Genomic DNA, 19,557 nt, shown 5'->3' on the forward strand with positions numbered 1-19,557 from the left:
TGGACTCCTGCCTGACCATTCTGCCTGTCCTGACCTCGAGCCTGCCTGACCATTCTGCCTGTCCTGACCTCGAGCCTGCCTGACCATTCTGCCTGTCCTGACCTCGAGCCTACCTGACCATTCTGCCTGTCCTGACCTCGAGCCTGCCTGACCATTCTGCCTGTCCTGACCTCGAGCCTGCCTGACCATTCTGCCTGTCCTGACCTCGAGCCTGCCTGACCATTCTGCCTGCCCTGACCTCGAGCCTGCCTGACCATTCTGCCTGCCCTGACCTCGAGCATGCCTGACCATTCTGCCTGTCCTTCGGTATCTCCTGAATTCTGAACAGGTTTTTCCTGTCCACGACCATTCTCTTGCCGACTCCCTTTTTTTGGATTTACTAAACATTTAAGACTCCAACCATTTGACTCCTGTGTCTGCATCTGGGTCTCGCCTTGTGTCATGATACAAATAATGCTTTAATTGATCTTTTATGTCACAAGATCTGTGGTTCATTATGTTTCGAACATGTCACAAGGAAGATCTGTGGTTTATGGTGCGCCTCACTGTACCATTTCTGCTGAACATTCAGAAATGGGTCACAAGACCGTGTCAATAAAGGAAGTTAATGAGAGACCGAGAGAATTACACCTGGAATCATATTTCTATATATTGTGTACTTCAGTGTTATTTGGGTGACTTATAAAACACTAGTGACTAAATGAAACTCCCTTTGCAGTTATCCAAACCTGTAAACAGTACTGTTTTTTTTCTTTAATGCGTCCATATTGCACAATGCATAAGTCTTCCTCGTGAAATGAATAGCAAGCTTTATCAAAATTGTTACTGTAGAATAAACTAATTCAGAACATCTACATTTAACACAAATAGATGAGTCACTATGTGTGGGGAAAAAGACAGTGGTGGAAAGTATTTAAGTAGTACTTATTAGTAGTACGTATTATTACTGAAGTTGTTTTTGGGGGAGTTATCTGTACTTTACTATTTATATTTTTGACAACTTTTACTTTTATCTCACTACATTTCTAATGAAAATAATGTACTTTTTACTCCATACATTTTCGCTGACACCCAAAGTACTCATTACATTTTGAATGCTTAGCAGGACAGGAAAATGGTACAATTCACGCACTTATTATTAAGAGAACATCCTGATCTGGTTGACTCACTAAACAAATGCATCGTTTGTAAATGCTCCTGGCTATCTGTAAATAACAAAAACAAAACGTCTGGTTTGCTTAATATAAGCAATTTTTAATTATTTGTACTTTTACTTTTGATAAGTAGTATTTTACTGGGTGACTTCCTAGTCATTTCTTATTAAGAAATCTATACTTTTAGTCAAAGTATGACAATTGGGTACTTTTTCCACCACTGAAAAAAAGACCGTATCATCAAAAACAGGAATAGGTCATGTTTTTATCAGAGAATACGAGACAGCACATGACTCTGTATCATGTGTTTAAAACGTAGACTCATCTATCAAATCATGCCCCGCCTTCCCCGCTTTGGGGCCATCTGATTGGCTGTCCAGCAAATCCTGACTGTTTTTTTTTTTTCCAACACTGTGATTTGCATAAAAATCCTCTCTCTGATGCAACGGCAACAAACGGTACTGGAGGCTTCCTGACAACAACAACTAATAACTAACAAAAGAAGGTAAAGGTAATGAAACTATGTTTTACTTTTCGATGATACCTCAAATGTAGTTAACTTTGTTGTTATGTTCAATGGGTTACTGTAGATTTGCTTCAGTTAATTTTTTGTAAATGGATGGTGTAACTAACAGCTTAGCTTACCTAGCCAACGTTGGCAGCCATAGGATTGACAACGGCACGTTTGTATTGGTTTTGCTACTTGGCTCAACTGTAAACAGTCGCAGCTTTTGGACAAAAAATGTTTTAATACAAAAGTGTTTAATATAATCTTTAACATTTCATGACCGTGTGGGCAGAAAAACAAACATCTAGCTAGTAACTTGCTATACAGTGATGCCTTTTTTCCCCCCAGGACAGAGGATCATGTTTACATCGACTCTAGCCCTTCTGGGCCTCAGTCTGGGACTTGTGGCGAATGCTTTCCCCACACAACAGCCTGAAAACGGGAAGAACTGGGTGGTGATTGTCGCTGGCTCCAATGGTTGGTACAACTACCGACACCAGGTAAGAGTGAAGTTAACCGGGTACATTTTGGAAGTCTGTTAATGTACACTTGACTTGATCAGTTGAGTGAGTCATTTGGTGCAATCTTTTACCATGATTACATCCCAAACGGCTCCCTATTCGCTGTATAGTGCACTACTTTTGACAAGGTTATATGTATTACACTATGAAGGGGGGAAATGGGGCTATTTGGGACATATCAGTATTTTACCAATTTATCTGCCTAGACTTAAAGGTCACATTCCATTTTATTGATGAGAGGGACTAAATGTATATAGCTGTAATTGGCCACTATATTACTAATGTAGCTAGTGCTTTTTTATTTTAATTTTATGAAGCAGTGATTCACTCCCACCTGCATTTACAAATGACCTCGTCTAACCTGTCCTCCCGCATTGACTCGTACCGGTACCCCCTGTATATGGCCTCGCTATTTTATTATTTATTTTTTAAGACTTAGATTTGATTTTATATTCTTAATGAACTCTTTCTTGAGCTGCACTGTTGGTTAAGGGCTTGTAAAGCAAGCATTACACTGTAAGGTCTAAACCTGTTGTATTTGAGAGCATGCGATCTAAGTTGAATAATAATCCGTAAACCTACTCATGTGCCTCTCAGTCAATAACCCCCCCCCCATTCTCAATCACATCCAGATCATCAAATGGATAGATGCTGTGATGGATTATTTGAGTTTTACCTGATTTTTGTTGACTGACTGGCTGTGTTCCCAGCTACTGCTCTGTATTTATCAGTAGACTGACTGGCTGGCTGTGTTCCCAGCTACTGCTCTGTATTTATCAGTAGACTGACTGGCTGGCTGTGTTCCCAGCTACTGCTCTGTATTTATCAGTAGACTGACTGGCTGTGTTCCCAGCTACTGCTCTGTATTTATCAGTAGACTGACTGACTGGCTGTGTTCCCAGCTACTGCTCTGTATTTATCAGTAGACTGACTGACTGGCTGGCTGTGTTCCCAGCTACTGCTCTGTATTTATCAGTAGACTGACTGACTGGCTGGCTGTGTTCCCAGCTACTGCTCTGTATTTATCAGTAGACTGACTGGCTGGCTGTGTTCCCAGCTACTGCTCTGTATTTATCAGTAGACTGACTGGCTGGCTGTGTTCCCAGCTACTGCTCTGTATTTATCAGTAGACTGACTGACTGGCTGTGTTCCCAGCTACTGCTCTGTATTTATCAGTAGACTGACTGGCTGTGTTCCCAGCTACTGCTCTGTATTTTATCAGTAGACTGACTGACTGGCTGTGTTCCCAGCTACTGCTCTGTATTTATCAGTAGACTGACTGACTGGCTGGCTGTGTTCCCAGCTACTGCTCTGTATTTATCAGTAGACTGACTGACTGGCTGTGTTCCCAGCTACTGCTCTGTATTTATCAGTAGACTGACTGACTGGCTGGCTGTGTTCCCAGCTACTGCTCTGTATTTATCAGTAGACTGACTGACTGGCTGTGTTCCCAGCTACTGCTCTGTATTTATCAGTAGACTGACTGGCTGGCTGTGTTCCCAGCTACTGCTCTGTATTTATCAGTAGACTGACTGACTGACTGGCTGTGTTCCCAGCTACTGCTCTGTATTTATCAGTAGACTGACTGGCTGTGTTCCCAGCTACTGCTCTGTATTTATCAGTAGACTGACTGGCTGGCTGTGTTCCCAGCTACTGCTCTGTATTTATCAGTAGACTGACTGGCTGGCTGTGTTCCCAGCTACTGCTCTGTATTTATCAGTAGACTGACTGGCTGGCTGTGTTCCCAGCTACTGCTCTGTATTTTATCAGTAGACTGACTGACTGGCTGGCTGTGTTCCCAGCTACTGCTCTGTATTTATCAGTAGACTGACTGGCTGGCTGTGTTCCCAGCTACTGCTCTGCATTTATCAGTAGACTGACTGACTGGCTGGCTGTGTTCCCAGCTACTGCTCTGTATTTATCAGTAGACTGACTGACTGGCTGGCTGTGTTCCCAGCTACTGCTCTGTATTTATCAGTAGACTGACTGGCTGTGTTCCCAGCTACTGCTCTGTATTTATCAGTAGACTGACTGACTGGCTGGCTGTGTTCCCAGCTACTGCTCTGTATTTATCAGTAGACTGACTGGCTGGCTGTGTTCCCAGCTACTGCTCTGTATTTATCAGTAGACTGACTGACTGGCTGTGTTCCCAGCTACTGCTCTGTATTTTATCAGTAGACTGACTGACTGGCTGTGTTCCCAGCTACTGCTCTGTATTTATCAGTAGACTGACTGACTGGCTGTGTTCCCAGCTACTGCTCTGTATTTATCAGTAGACTGACTGGCTGGCTGTGTTCCCAGCTACTGCTCTGTATTTTATCAGTAGACTGACTGACTGGCTGTGTTCCCAGCTACTGCTCTGTATTTATCAGTAGACTGACTGACTGACTGGCTGTGTTCCCAGCTACTGCTCTGTATTTATCAGTAGACTGACTGACTGGCTGTGTTCCCAGCTACTGCTCTGTATTTATCAGTAGACTGACTGGCTGGCTGTGTTCCCAGCTACTGCTCTGTATTTTATCAGTAGACTGACTGACTGGCTGTGTTCCCAGCTACTGCTCTGTATTTATCAGTAGACTGACTGACTGGCTGGCTGTGTTCCCAGCTACTGCTCTGTATTTATCAGTAGACTGACTGACTGGCTGGCTGTGTTCCCAGCTACTGCTCTGTATTTATCAGTAGACTGACTGGCTGGCTGTGTTCCCAGCTACTGCTCTGTATTTATCAGTAGACTGACTGGCTGGCTGTGTTCCCAGCTACTGCTCTGTATTTATCAGTAGACTGACTGGCTGGCTGTGTTCCCAGCTACTGCTCTGTATTTATCAGTAGACTGACTGACTGGCTGGCTGTGTTCCCAGCTACTGCTCTGTATTTATCAGTAGACTGACTGACTGACTGTGTTCCCAGCTACTGCTTTGTAAAGTGATGTAATACATTCTGACTCCTCCCCCTCAATTAATCTGACTGTGATTAGTGGGGGTGACTTGTTGCCTTACATTACACGATTAGTTTACTTCGTGTCCTCCCCCTCCCTAGGCCGACGCCTGCCATGCGTACCAGATCGTCCACAAGAATGGCATTCCTGACGAGCAAATTGTCGTGATGATGTATGATGACCTGGCGACCAATGAGCAGTGAGTATTCTATTTCTGTTGTCCACCTTGTCTGCTTAGGTCTTCACCTTTTTTTAACAAGGGTTGCTGTAATCCATTATATATTGTCATGACGGACTACACGTGGGCCGTTCCAGGATTATAAATGACGACGATCCGATCTACTCTTCAGCTTTAGCCAGCTTCAGTCTGTTTTTATTATGGGTTGGCTCTGCAATATTTGCATTCCTGAGATGAGAGCAGAGCATATGTTATCCTTGTGTTGGGTGCACGATGGGCCTAAAACATCTCCTCATCGTGCTGTGGCAAACAGGCGGCAGCCAGGCTCTGTGGTTCCTTGCTCCACTCGGGCTCTCGCAGCGCTCTAAGGCACTGCATCTCTGTGCGAGACGTGTCGCTACAATCCCTGGTTCGAGTCCAGGCTGAATCACATCCGGCTGTGATTGGGAGTCCCGTAGGGCGGCGCACAATTGGTCCAGCGTCGTTCGGGTTTGGCCGGGGTAGACCATCATTCTAAATAAGAATTTATTTTCTTAACTGACTTGCCTAGTAAAATAAAAGTAACATTTTTATTTTTTATAAAATATTCTAAACTCTCTTGCTGTCATACACACCATCCAGTAAACTGTTTTGAGTGTTTCTCAATAGGTGCCCTATTCCCTATACAAGTGCACTAGTTTTAACCAGAGCCCTATGGACTCTGGTCAAAGGTTATACACAATAAAATGGAGTAGTGTAGCATTTGGAAGGTGGGCTGTTTTTAGAGGCTCACTGAGACACCATTGACTCTCGGGTCACAAGGATCTAATTTAGCTGGGAATTATGGTGCCCAGGATAGGCCATGCGGTTCAGGGTTTAAGATGGAAGACTATTCTCTAATGAAAAGAATGTTCTCTCTTGTCCAGTAGCTAGTAGCAACATCAGCCATTGGTTAATTCATACGCAGGTATTGGAACCGCTCATGTCAATGACTGACACACATTCGAAGTTGTGTTTTGTCTTACTGTAATCACTAGATGGTCATATTGACCTACTTTGACGCAGGCTGTGTCTTAATCTAGGTAAAACATCTAATGTTCTCATATATATATTTTTACTGTACAACAATGCCATTTTTTGTGTCATTGGTCCTGTAATATTTTCCTGCATCGAGTTGCTGCTGGAATGTACTCTTCCAAGTTACACTTAAAGTCTGAATCGGGAAGAACAATCATGTGACACTTAGGTTTTTGTGTGAAACTGTTTTTCAGTATCTGAATGTGTTTGACTTTGACTAGTGTAGGAATAGATGATGATGATGATGATGATGTGATTCCTGTCATTGGAGGGTAGAGGAAGTGATACTGGGGTTTTAATAAAGAACCCTTTTTGTCATTGCCTTGTGATAATTCCGAACTGTCATCCACTGAATGCCGTTATATTACAGTGCTAATGTGTATTGTGATAGAATGCATGTCTTGCCAAGACTGTAGACCGCAACATTTTGTATTTGTCGAACTGTTATATCAGAAATGTCTTCTGCTCAGTTCTCAAACACACAAGCACAGGGTAGGCACATTACTAGCTATTGGGTGGTGTAAAATGCCTTGGGGGGGGGGGGGTCCCCTGTATTATTATTATTTTTGGTCATATAATAAATTGTCTGGCCTGTTTCCTCCAGGCACGTATCTGATTAGCTACCCTCTTTGTTTTCCAGAAACCCCACCCCAGGGGTGGTGATCAACCGACCCAATGGGACAGACGTCTACAAGGGAGTCCCCAAAGACTACACTGGAGACGTGAGTGGAAGGAAAATGGAACATTTCAAATGCTTTAAAAAAATATATATATATATATATACTTTAAAAAAAATGTGTTAGTGCTAATATCATCACACAACAATCAATGCTTTATACAGTACTGTTTCAAGTTGTGAACATGGATCTCAAGTCAGGAAACTGTCCTCAGTGCCTGTCCTCAGTGCCTGTCCTCAGTGCCTGTCCTCAGTGCCTGTCCTCTGACCTGTGTACCTTACAGGCTGTTACCGCTGACAACTTCCTGGCTGTGCTGAAGGGTGACTCAGCCAATACTAAGGGGGGTTCTGGGAAAGTGCTGAAGAGGCAAGTGATTGGGGGGGGGGGGGGTCATGTTGTAATATATCATAGGATTACCACAGTAGGGTGAAAGTTATTCCAGAACTTTTAAGGTAGTCTTCTAAAATGAAATGAAAATCATTGTTACAACAACAACATATTGTTATGAAGTTTCTTGACAGACTGTTCCATTGAGAACCTTCCCTGGAAAAACAGACTCACAGCTTGAAAATGGGGATTGTGTCATATCTTTCTGTTCAAATGAAAAACACCTGGCTTATCAACTTAATCTATTTTTTTTTTTTTTTTTTTTTTTACTTCCTGTTGGCAGCGGTCCCAAAGATCATGTGTTTGTGTACTTCACTGACCATGGAGCTCCTGGGCTGCTGGCCTTCCCCAATGACGACGTAAGCATTTTTACACTTCCTGCTCATCTACCAGGGGTTATTTATTTATTTTCTTTCGGAACACCTTGCTGTGTTCCCAGCTAGTGCTCTGCTCGTTTTTTAGGAACACCTTGCTTGTTCTGGCCAAAAGTAGTGCTACTGTAAAAGGATGTGATTTCAGACAGTGCCTTTTCTGTCCATGGCTGGCTGGATGAATGACCTAGGTCTGCTCTCTGTGAAATAGAAAGCTGCCATGTGTTTCAACTAACATTCAGAACAGTTTATGAGTTAGGGTTATGATGATAAAAGCAAATTATCATATTTTAAGCCTGGTTGAATAAACCTTATGTTCTGTCACTCAGCAGAAAAGTTGTGGCAGAGAATGAGTCACTGAACAAGACAAGGAGTACTCCTCCCACAATGCCTTGGGCAACCTAGGATCTTGTGACTGACTCTTGTGGCTCTACCTCATGGGGTCTAGTGCTTCTTTTGTTTTAAAGTTAATGCACTGGAAGAAAAACAGAAATGAAACTATATTTATGAAATGTTTTCTTTCTTCTACAGCTTCATGTTGCCGACCTCATGGATGCCATCAACAACATGCATGAGAACAAGAAATACGGGAAGGTGTGGAAGTTGAACCTGTTATTGTTTGTGGATGTGGAGCGTCAATCACATGTTGATTTAATATATATATATATTTTTTTCCACCTTTATTTAACCAGGTAGGCTAGTTGAGAACAAGTTCTCATTTGCAACTGCGACCTGGCCAAGATAAAGCATAGCAGTGTGAACAGACAACACAGAGTTACACATGGAGTAAACAATTAACAAGTCAATAACACAATAGGAAGAAGAAAGAAAAAAAAAGTTATTTAGAGTTGATAGTCCAGATAGTTTCCCCTGACTGACTTTCATTGATCTTCTCTGCTCTCGCAGTTAGTGTTCTATATCGAGGCCTGTGAGTCGGGATCAATGATGACCAAGCTGCCTGCTGACATCGATGGTGAGTTACGCTGCGCTTCAACCTCCCTGTGACTCGTTATCACAGGGAACTATCCCGAAACGCTGATGGTAAAGAACGGGGTAATTATTAACGGTATCTGGGGGGGTGTGTTCAAGATACTCTTGACCGCTCTTTGACCAGCCAGGTCACCAGTGGTACAAGTCAATATTTGACGTCCATGTCGGGAGGTGATGTGGAAACCGGCCACTAGGGGCAGCATTGAGCGCTGTTACCTTCAAGTAGATTTCGGTGAGCATCTGGCGCCAAAGGTTGCATGTTTCTCTCCAATGATGGAAAGTTTAAAAAATTTTAACCCTTAACCATTTGAAAGTTAATACCTAACCTTAAAACATTGAGCTTAGGCATTAACTCAATCTTAAACACTTTGACATTTTGACGTTTGAGAAACGTGGATAAATGTCTAATTCTGATGTGACACGGGAAATGATGCTGACAATTACATTGGCGCTTCCATCAATTTATCTTCAAAAAATGTAAAGCTGATCCAGTAAGTCTGACAACTCCCATACAGGTTAATGTCTTCCTGAACAGGGCTGTTTTTGTCCACTCACTAAATCATGCTCTGAACTTTCCCCTAGGTACATATCTAGGATCAGCTCTCCCAATCTTAACTTTAACCATTAGTGGGGGAAATGCAAAACTGACCCAAGATCAGCGTCTAGGGGCAATTTCAACCTACTTCCCAAAATCAGCCCTTGGTAATGGTCTGTTCAGATGGCCGGTTCAGGTGTACCTAAGTCTTCATACAAGCAGATGACAGCAACATTGTGTTGGAGTTGTTTGTTGTCACTGTGTGAAAAGACCTTAAGGAGAGATGGTCTGTGTCAGACCCTTGGTTATTGTCACTGTGTGAAAAGACCTTAAGGAGAGATGGTCTGTGTCAGACCCTTGGTTATTGTCATGCTCTGCTCCACGGGCCATGTGGCTCCTTGTCTCCCTGGTCTACTGTCTGGACTAGAGCCTGGTCTACTGTCTGGACTAGAGCCTGGTCTACTGTCTGGACTAGAGCCTGGTCTACTTAAGTATGAGATTTGGGTACTTTTTCCACCACTGCTTGAGACTAGGCTCTAGTCCAGACAGTAAAGGTAAATATGCCTTAATAGAAAATGACTCAAGTAAAAGTCACCCAGTAAAATCCTACTTGAGTAAAAGTATTTGGTTTTAAATGTACTTAAGTATCAAATGTAAATGCTAAAATATGTTTAAGTAAGTAAAATTCCTTTATATTAAGCAAACGGCACTGTTCTTTACATTTATTTTTTACAGATTGCCAGGGGCATGCTGCAACCCTCAGACATCACTTATAAATGAAGCATGTGTTTAGTGACTCTGCCAGATCAGGGGCAGTATGACCAGCGACGTTTAGTGACTCTGCCAGATCAGAGGCAGTATGACCAGCGACGTTTAGTGACTCTGCCAGATCAGGGGCAGTATGACCAGCGACGTTTAGTGACTCTGCCAGATCAGGGGCAGTATGACCAGCGACGTTTAGTGACTCTGCCAGATCAGAGGCAGTATGACCAGCGACGTTTAGTGACTCTGCCAGATCAGAGGCAGTATGACCAGCGACGTTCTCTCGATTACTTGTTTCATACTAGACCATTTTCCTCTCCTGCTAAGCATTTAAACTGTAACCAGTACTTGGTGTCAGGGGAAGACCCCCCCCCCCCCCCCCCCCACAAAAAAAACTTAAGTAGTATTTTGACTTAAGTACTTTACATCACTGGCCGTGGGGACTTTACGGCGCTGGCCGTGGGTGACCGACATCCCATAATGTTGAATTGTTACCCACAGGCCGAATTCTTCATAGTCTACCGTACGACATTAAACCATGATGAGGGTGTTTCTTTACCATTTAAAAAAAAAAAGAAGTATATTTTGTGTTGTGTATAATCCATCAAGCTATAGATTTCCAATTGTGATGGTGTATAAGCAGTGTCCTTGGATCCATAGACCTTGTTTTAACCCTCTCACTTTGTCTGAATCTCTCTCGCTCTCTCCTTCAGTGTATGCCACCACAGCAGCCAACTCTCATGAGTCGTCCTATGCCTGTTACTATGACGATAACCGGGAGACGTACCTGGGGGACTGGTACAGCGTCAACTGGCTGGAGGACTCTGATGTGGTGAGTCTGGTACAGAAACGATGTACTCGATTAACCACAAATCTTTACCGATTTTGTGTTTCTGTAAAGGAAATGACTGCTGTTGAAATGTTGGCTATAGCCGTTACTCCAATGTTTTTGTCTCAAAATAAAAGGAGCAGAACATCCTTTAGCCACACACTCGCTTTCTCTTTGTAAAATGTGTCTTTTCCCCGACTGTTGTCCCAGGAGGACCTGAGCAAAGAGACCCTGATTAAACAGTTCAAGATCGTCAGGAGTCACACCAACACCAGCCACGTGATGCAGTTTGGAAACAAGGTGAGGGATTCAGAGGGAAGACCTAGCGACTTCCTGTTGCAACGTTCAGTCGGGGAGTCACACCAACACCAGCCACGTGATGCAGTTTGGGAACAAGGTGAGGGATTCAGAGGGAAGACCTAGCGACTTCCTGTTGCAACGTTCAGTCGGGGAGTCACACCAACACCAGCCACGTGATGCAGTTTGGGAACAAGGTGAGGGATTCAGAGGGAAGACCTAGCGACTTCCTGTTGCAACGTTCAGTCGGAGTCACATGACGGAAGACCTAGCGACTTCCTGTTGCAATGTTCAGTTGAGGAGTCACATGACGTTATAGTGAAATTGGTTTATCTGCTAAGATTTAGATGTAAAAGAGGATTAACAAACCTCTACTTCCTCACTTCTGTTCAGATGGCTAATGTTTGTTCCAGTAGACGATTTAAATGAACGAGACGGTAACATGTTCTCTAGACTCTGACCCGTATGACTGAGGTTAGCTAACTGTAACTACCTGTTCTCTAGACTCTGACCTGTATGAAGGAGGTTAGCTAACTGTAGTTCTCTAGACTCTGACCCGTATGAAGGAGGTTAGCTAACTGTAGTTACCTGTTCTCTAGACTCTGGCCCGTATGACGGAGGTTAGCTAACTGTAGCTATCTGTTCTCTAGACTCTGACCCGTATGAAGGAGGTTAGCTAACTGTAGCTATCTGTTCTCTAGACTCTGGCCCGTATGACGGAGGTTAGCTAACTGTAGTTCTCTAGACTCTGACCCGTATGACGGAGGTTAGCTAACTGTAGTTCTCTAGACTCTGGCCCGTATGACGGAGGTTAGCTAACTGTAGTTCTCTAGACTCTGACCCGTATGACGGAGGTTAGCTTACTGTAGTTCTCTAGACTCTGACCCGTATGATGGAGGTTAGCTAACTGTAGTTCTCTAGACTCTGACCCGTATGACGGAGGTTAGCTAACTGTAGTTCTCTAGACTCTGGCCCGTATGACGGAGGTTAGCTAACTGTAGTTCTCTAGACTCTGACCCGTATGACGGAGGTTAGCTTACTGTAGTTCTCTAGACTCTGACCCGTATGACGGAGGTTAGCTAACTGTAGTTCTCTAGACTCTGGCCCGTATGACGGAGGTTAGCTAACTGTAGTTCTCTAGACTCTGGCCCGTATGACGGAGGTTAGCTAACTGTAGTTCTCTAGACTCTGACCCGTATGACGGAGGTTAGCTTACTGTAGTTCTCTAGACTCTGACCCGTATGATGGAGGTTAGCTAACTGTAGTTCTCTAGACTCTGACCCGTATGACGGAGGTTAGCTAACTGTAGTTCTCTAGACTCTGACCCGTATGATGGAGGTTAGCTAACTGTAGTTCTCTAGACTCTGACCCGTATGACGGAGGTTAGCTAACTGTAGTTACCTGTTCTCTAGACTCTGGCCCGTATGACGGAGGTTAGCTAACTGTAGTTCTCTAGACTCTGGCCCGTATGACGGAGGTTAGCTAACTGTAGTTACCTGTTCTCTAGACTCTGGCCCGTATGACGGAGGTTAGCTAACTGTAGTTCTCTAGACTCTGACCCGTATGACGGAGGTTAGCTAACTGTAGTTACCTAGACTCTGACCCGTATGACGGAGGTTAGCTAACTGTAGTTACCTAGACTCTGACCCGTATGACGGAGGTTAGCTAACTGTAGTTCTCTAGACTCTGACCCGTATGAAGGAGGTTAGCTAACTGTAGTTCTCTGTTCTCCAGACTCTGGCCCATATGAAGGTGGTAGCCTTCCAAGGTAATGTCAATGCCAAGCCTGCGCCCCCCATGACCCTGCAGCCCGTAGAGGACCCAGACCTGACCCCCAGCCCTGACGTACCCCTGGCCATCCTAAAGAGGAAACTGATGAGGACCAATGACCTCTCTGCAACCAAGAAATACTTCAGCCAGATTACGTCACACCTCAAGGTAACGGACAGGAAATGCGTATACCTTTTTAATGAAAAAAAAAATATATATGCATTTTATTTTTTTCTTTCGAATGAACCTGGGATGTATTCAATTGGGAACACCGTAACAAACTGGAAACAAGTGTTCCTCAATGAAGTTCAGACAGTTTCGCTCTGGTCGTGTCTAATGAACATGACCCAGACTTTCTCATCAGATGCTTCTGTTAGTTCATAAGAACTTGGAGAACTGTGGTGATTAAAATGAATGTATTTTTCCCCACTAGGTGCGTGAGCTGCTGGCAGAGACAATGCGCAGGGTGGTAGAGACGACGACAGGAGAGGAGATCACGACCCAGAGGGTTCTGAGTACCAAGCTGGATCTGACCCAGCATCAATGCTACCAGGCTGCTGTTAACCACTACAGGATACGATGCTTCAACTGGCATATCACTGAGGTACAGTCCTGTCTGCCAAATGTATTTAAAAGACCAGTTTAATTATTATTATTATTTTTTTTTTTACATCAACAGTGGTCACTTCACAGGAACTCAACCTAGAGCGGTCCATGGTACCATCTATGACACGGCCCCAGCACAGAATTCTCTTAAAAAAAAAAAATTCAATCATTTATTTGTAAAGGGACAGATACAACGATGGTATTGACCCCATTTGCATACACAAGTCAGACACACCATTTAAGCCTTCATTTATTTCAGGGTTTGTCCCCCAGTTGGTTTGTGGTACTGTCGGTTCCTGTCTCTGTGTCGATCTACTTCTCTTTCCCAGACTGCTACCCATGTACTACAGAGAACGGTGTACTGTAATTCTCCCCCCATGTACTACAGAGACTGAATAACATAAATACGTCGCTGAGTAAGAAACTCAACTGTCAAAAGCATATTTTTACAGACTGATTTTAGACATGTTTACTGTTAAACTCATATGACCACGGGCTTTCAACAAAACTTTTCACAGAATGACAAACATAACAATGACTTCTGTACATGACATGTGGAGGAAGTAGAAACATTATGACTTGTATGTACTTTCCATTTTGAAACTGTGTACTGTAAGTCTCCCCCCCCCGTATGGCCCAGAGAACGGTGTACTGTAAGTCCCCCCCCCCCGTATGGCCCAGAGAACGGTGTACTGTAAGTCCCCCCCAGTATGGCTCAGAGAACGGTGTACTGTAAGTCCCCCCCAGTAAGAACAGTGTGCTGTAAGTTCCCCCAGTAAGAACAGTGTGCTGTAAGTTCCCCCCAGTAAGAACAGTGTGCTGTAAGTTCCCCCCAGTAAGAACAGTGTGCTGTAAGTCCCCCCCCAGTAAGAACAGTGTGCTGTAAGTTCCCCCCAGTAAGAACAGTGTGCTGTAAGTTCCCCCCCAGTAAGAACAGTGTGCTGTAAGTCCCCCCCCCAGTAAGAACAGTGTGCTGTAAGTTTCCCCCCAGTAAGAACAGTGTGCTGTAAGTTTCCCCCCAGTAAGAACAGTGTGCTGTAAGTCCCCCCAGTAAGAACAGTGTGCTGTAAGTTCGTCCCCCAGTAAGAACAGTGTGCTGTAAGTTCGTCCCCCCAGTAAGAACAGTGTGCTGTAAGTTCGTCCCCCCCCTCCCAGTAAGAACAGTGTGCTGTAAGTTCGTCCCCCCTCCCAGTAAGAACAGTGTGCTGTAAGTTCGTCCCCCTCCCAGTAAGAACAGTGTGCTGTAAGTTCGTCCCCCTCCCAGTAAGAACAGTGTGCTGTAAGTTCGTCCCCCTCCCAGTAAGAACAGTGTGCTGTAAGTTTCCCCCTCCCAGTAAGAACAGTGTGCTGTAAGTCCCCCCCCCCAGTAAGAACGGTGTATAGAAGTTGTGATGTCTGTTCTGTTGCAGTATGAATATGCTCTGCGACACCTGTATGCCCTGGTCAACCTGTGTGAGGGAGGATACCCAACAGACAGGTACTGTACCAGTCCCAATGCTGAGTCTGAAATGTCTCCCTCTACAGGGAAGGGGGTTCTCAAACTGTTTTCTGTGGACCTGGGGAACCCTTTTGTGATTGCAAATTTATCAGGGACCCAATGATCAGAATATAAATGTGTTTAAAAAATATATTTTTTATAAATGTGTATACAAGGAGTTAAAGGCAGTGTATGACTTTGGCTGTGTGTTGTCAGACAAACCAAGCCTCTGACCCAGGGAAGGAACATTTTTTTTTTTACAGGCCCATCTCTTAGCATCAGAGAAAATGCTGCAATTTATACACACTTTTCCATGAGGAAAGAAGGAACACTGCAGTTTTAAAGCTTAAATTACAGTGCATTTATGTTTTTAAAGGAAATATATAATTGGTGAAGTGTGGATGCTTGTAGGCTGAATAATGAGGACTTCTACTTTAACACTATCAATGTCACGACGAGTTGTTAAATCCAAAGGGGGCACTAATGCACGGTTGGCAAACGAAGTCATATTTGGTATATTACGTTATTATACACTGCTCAAAAAAATAAAGGGAACACTAAAATAACACATCCTAGATCTGAATGAAATATTCTTATTAAATACTTTTTTTCTTTACATAGTTGAATGTGCCGACAACAAAATCACACAAACATTATCAATGGAAATCAAATGTATCAACCCATGGAGGTCTGGATTTGGAGTCGCACTCAAAATTAAAGTGGAAAACCACACTACAGGCTGATCCAACTTTGATGTAATGTCCTTAAAACAAGTCAAAATGAGGCTCAGTAGTGTGTGTGGCCTCCACGTGCCTGTATGACCTCCCTACAACGCCTGGGCATGCTCCCGATGAGCTGGCGGATGTTCTCCTGAGATCTCCTCCCAGACCTGGACTAAAGCATCCGCCAACAGTCTGTGGTGCAAGGTGGCGTTGGTGGATGGAGCGAGACATGATTTGCTCAATTGGATTCAGGTCTGGGGAACGGGCGGTCCATAGCATCAATGCCTTCCTCTTGCAGGAACTGCTGACACTCCAGCCACATGAGGTCTAGCATTGTCTTGCATTAGGAGGAACCCAGGGCCAACCGCACCAGCATATGGTCTCACAAGGGGTCTGAGGATCTCATCTCGGTACCTAATGGCAGTCAGGCTACCTCTGGCGAGCACATGGAGGGCTGTGCGACCCCCCCCCCCCCCCCCCCCCAATCACCGCCAAACGTCCTGCACGGTGTTGGGCTGTAAGCACAACCCCCACCTGTGGACGTCGGGCCCTCCATACCACCCTCACGGAGTCTGTTTCTGACTGTTTGAGCAGACACATGCACATTTGTAGCCTGCTGGAGGTCATTTTGCAGGGCTCTGGCAGCGGTCCTGCTGCTGGGTTGTTGCCCTCCTACGGCCTCCTCCACGTCTCCTGATGTACTGACCTGTCTCCTGGTAGCGCCTCCATGCTCTGGACACTACGCTGACAGACACAGCAAACCTTCTTGCCACAGCTCGCATTGATGTGCCATCCTGGATGAGCTGCACTACCTGAGCCACTTGTGTGGGTTGTAGACTCCGTCTCATGCTACCACTAGAGTGAAAGCACCGCCAGCATTCAAAAGTGACCAAAACATCAGCCAGGAAGCATAGGAACTGAAGTGGTCTGTGGTCCCCACCTGCAGAACCACTCCTTTATTGGGGGTGTCTTGCTAATTGCCTATAATTTCCACCTGTTGTCTATTCCATTTGCACAACAGCATGTAAAATGTATTGTTAATCAGTTTTTCTTCCTAAGTGGACAGTTTGATTTCACAGAAGTGTGATTGACTTGGAGTTGCATTGTGTTGTTTAAGTGTTCCCTTTATTTTTTGAGCAGTGTATTAGTACATTTCATTTTTTAATGTCCAAGGGAGCTACTTCCATAGACTAATCATGTCAATGTTTGTCACCCTGCTCAGTATCCTGATGGCAATGGAGAGCGTGTGTCACTACAACTAGACGGATCTTTCTGAATGAACACCTCTTTCGGATCAGCTTGCTGTGCCTCCACACAGGAGGGTCTGAGACGACGAGTCTTCTCTTTGCACTGACAAGGAATCAAGTTTGACAAAAAATATATATATATTTTTTTCACACTGCTATACCACTTTTTCAAATGTTTAATTTTAAACTTTTATTCCCTAGATTTATTAAGACATTTTAAATGTTTTTTTATGATGAATTGTATGATCACTGAGCGTTTTATTCAGTCTTCTCCCACTGGTGCAGTGGTGTCTGAAATTAGTGGGTATACTGTAATTTTGCAAAACGGCCCTCTTAGTGAAGGAAAGGCACCCTGTGTGAAATTCTATGAGAAAAGGTGACCTACACTCTGAATGACCTAAAAGGATGAAACCCATATTGGTCTTTCAGTCAAGCTAACCTAAGCGTTACTGTGGAAGTAGGCTAATAGTAGGCCCACTATTTCATATACCCCCTCCCTTCCTGCACCTTTTTAATAGAACAATTTCTTTAGTTTTTCCAAGTCCATAACAATGCTTAAACCACATCAAAGACTACTTTTGGGGTCTGGGGGGGGGGGGGGAAATCTAAGAAATGTAGATTTTGAGTGTAGCTAACCTCTTAATGAAAGTGCTCAGGCACCTAGCACTGTTTGGTTAGTGATGTTTCTGTAGCCACTGGCTTGATCTCCGTCTGCCTGGGAGGCATAGCTAGCTTAATGTTTTTAAATTGAGATGTTTTTTTGTGAACCTTGTCTTTCCATCTACCAGGAGACTGATATTGTTTTTCCCCCTCTTCATTAATTGTTTGATACCTGGACATTTTCCTTCATATTATGAGGCATGTCTTACCTTGACTCAAACTAGCCTCTAGCCACAATCCCATAGAAACATGGAAATAATTGGGTTCTATTGGATTTGTTTTGTTTGTCCAGTAGACATGTTATATTAGCAACCATGATACATTTCAAAATAATAATAATTTGAACGGATATTTCTGCACACGTTTTCAGGGACAATCAGAGCATTTTTAGATTGGTGATTTCCCGCAAATTAAAAAAAAAAAAAATGTTTTAAACCTTCGCATGTAGGCGTTGTGCATGTTGACGTACCGACAATGTGACGAAATAATAAAATGGATCGAAACGTTCTGGTCTATCAGCCTTATTAATTGATACGCTGTATACCTCCACTACTTTGATAAGCATTGTGGCGATTTAAGAAGTGAGTATAGGCAATGCCCACAAAAATGGGTTTATGATTTGGACCTGCGTATACCCTCCACTACTGCTTGGGTGTTGGCTCTGCTATACGCCAACATGAGCCCGTTGTCAGAACTGAATGACGGAGTATTGTGACATTGCCCCTAGCTGCTGATCATGGGTCAGTTTCGCACTCTTCCCCCCCGCCTGTAACCGGGTTGGTGCTTGGAGGTTGAATCCTACAGCGTCATAATACTCTCACGTTAACCTCCATGCAGACTCCTGTAAAGGCTCAGGATACTGTGTTGTCACAGGGATGTTAAACTAAAACCTTGATAGTCAGAACAAATTGTAAAGGACTTGTGTTCACTAAAACGAGCCACAAGGTGAAGCTGAGGGGTGTAGCCCACCACAGCCATGATTTAAAAAATATATATAATGCATGGACTCCAGCTTTATTGCTTATATACAATTTTAATTTAACAAAGTGATGCTAGATTCACTAACACTCGTTGTCAAGTGCAATTTTAGGTGTTTGGTTGTTAGGTCTATTCTCATTGACTGGAATTTTAAGCAACCTGCAAAGTTCTAGAACTATGGCAAACAACGGTTGCTATGGATGCTCAATCACTACAGACTGAAAGCTGAAAATACTTCTAACTAACTGCATGTGAATGTTGTCTATCATGGGCAGGCTACACTTTCTTCACAATAGGGATTTCTAAACCAACGGTTGTATAATATGAATTACCATAGTGGCTCTTTCCATCTAGTCTACCCCTCCTGTGTCACAACTTGTTAAGATTTAATCTAGATATTGACCGAATCAAATAATGGGTCCTCTTCTGTTGGGAGTAATTTGTCATATTAGGATTACATTATTATTTTAAAGAGTTAAATGGTGTACCTGGTTTTGCTGAGGAAAGGTAGAGGCCATAGACTGGATTCTATTTGTTTTCTAGCCACCGTATATTATCAAAAGCAATAGTGATTATCTTAAATTTTTAAGTTGCTGAAGTTTCTGCATGACTGTCTGTCATAAGATGCCAAATGGGGCAGAACACAGTTTTCAGGAGTGTAGAAGGGCGAGATGGTCATGCAGTGGAGGACTAAGGGTTTGAGGACTGAACTGCAGGAGTAACAGCAAACTAGAATGTATGTATGAAATGTTCACTCTTTGGAAATTGAAAAATAAAACTGACCGTGTTCATGTCTGACTCTTTTAGCTTGTCCTCAACTTACTGACTTTACAAACTATAGTGTGAAACATTAAGAACACCTTTCCATGACAGACTGACCAGGAGAAAGATCTGACC

General features: G+C 43.7%; 1 protein-coding gene across 2 annotated transcripts; it reads left to right on the forward strand.

Moving 5' to 3' along the window:
- The first annotated feature begins 1,569 nt into the window (after window positions 1–1,569).
- Window positions 1,570–19,458, forward strand: LOC115118525 (legumain). Of its 2 annotated transcripts, none has more exons than XM_029647161.2 (14): window positions 1,570–1,665; window positions 2,011–2,162; window positions 5,220–5,317; window positions 6,993–7,074; window positions 7,313–7,395; window positions 7,700–7,775; window positions 8,319–8,381; window positions 8,694–8,760; window positions 10,788–10,906; window positions 11,114–11,203; window positions 12,935–13,138; window positions 13,404–13,574; window positions 14,986–15,053; window positions 16,998–19,458. In XM_029647161.2, the coding sequence occupies exons 2-14, from the start codon at window positions 2,022–2,024 to the stop codon at window positions 17,035–17,037; spliced, it is 1,302 nt and encodes a 433-aa protein (XP_029503021.1). In that variant the 5' UTR covers window positions 1,570–1,665; window positions 2,011–2,021; the 3' UTR covers window positions 17,038–19,458. The 2 variants fall into 2 exon arrangements, with proteins under 2 accessions (XP_029503021.1, XP_029503022.1); XM_029647162.2 differs by having other exon boundaries at window positions 1,570–1,659.
- Window positions 19,459–19,557: the final 99 nt, after the last annotated feature.

This window comes from Oncorhynchus nerka, linkage group LG12 (genome assembly GCF_034236695.1).
Source record: "Oncorhynchus nerka isolate Pitt River linkage group LG12, Oner_Uvic_2.0, whole genome shotgun sequence".
Taxonomy (NCBI): Eukaryota; Metazoa; Chordata; class Actinopteri; order Salmoniformes; family Salmonidae; genus Oncorhynchus; species Oncorhynchus nerka.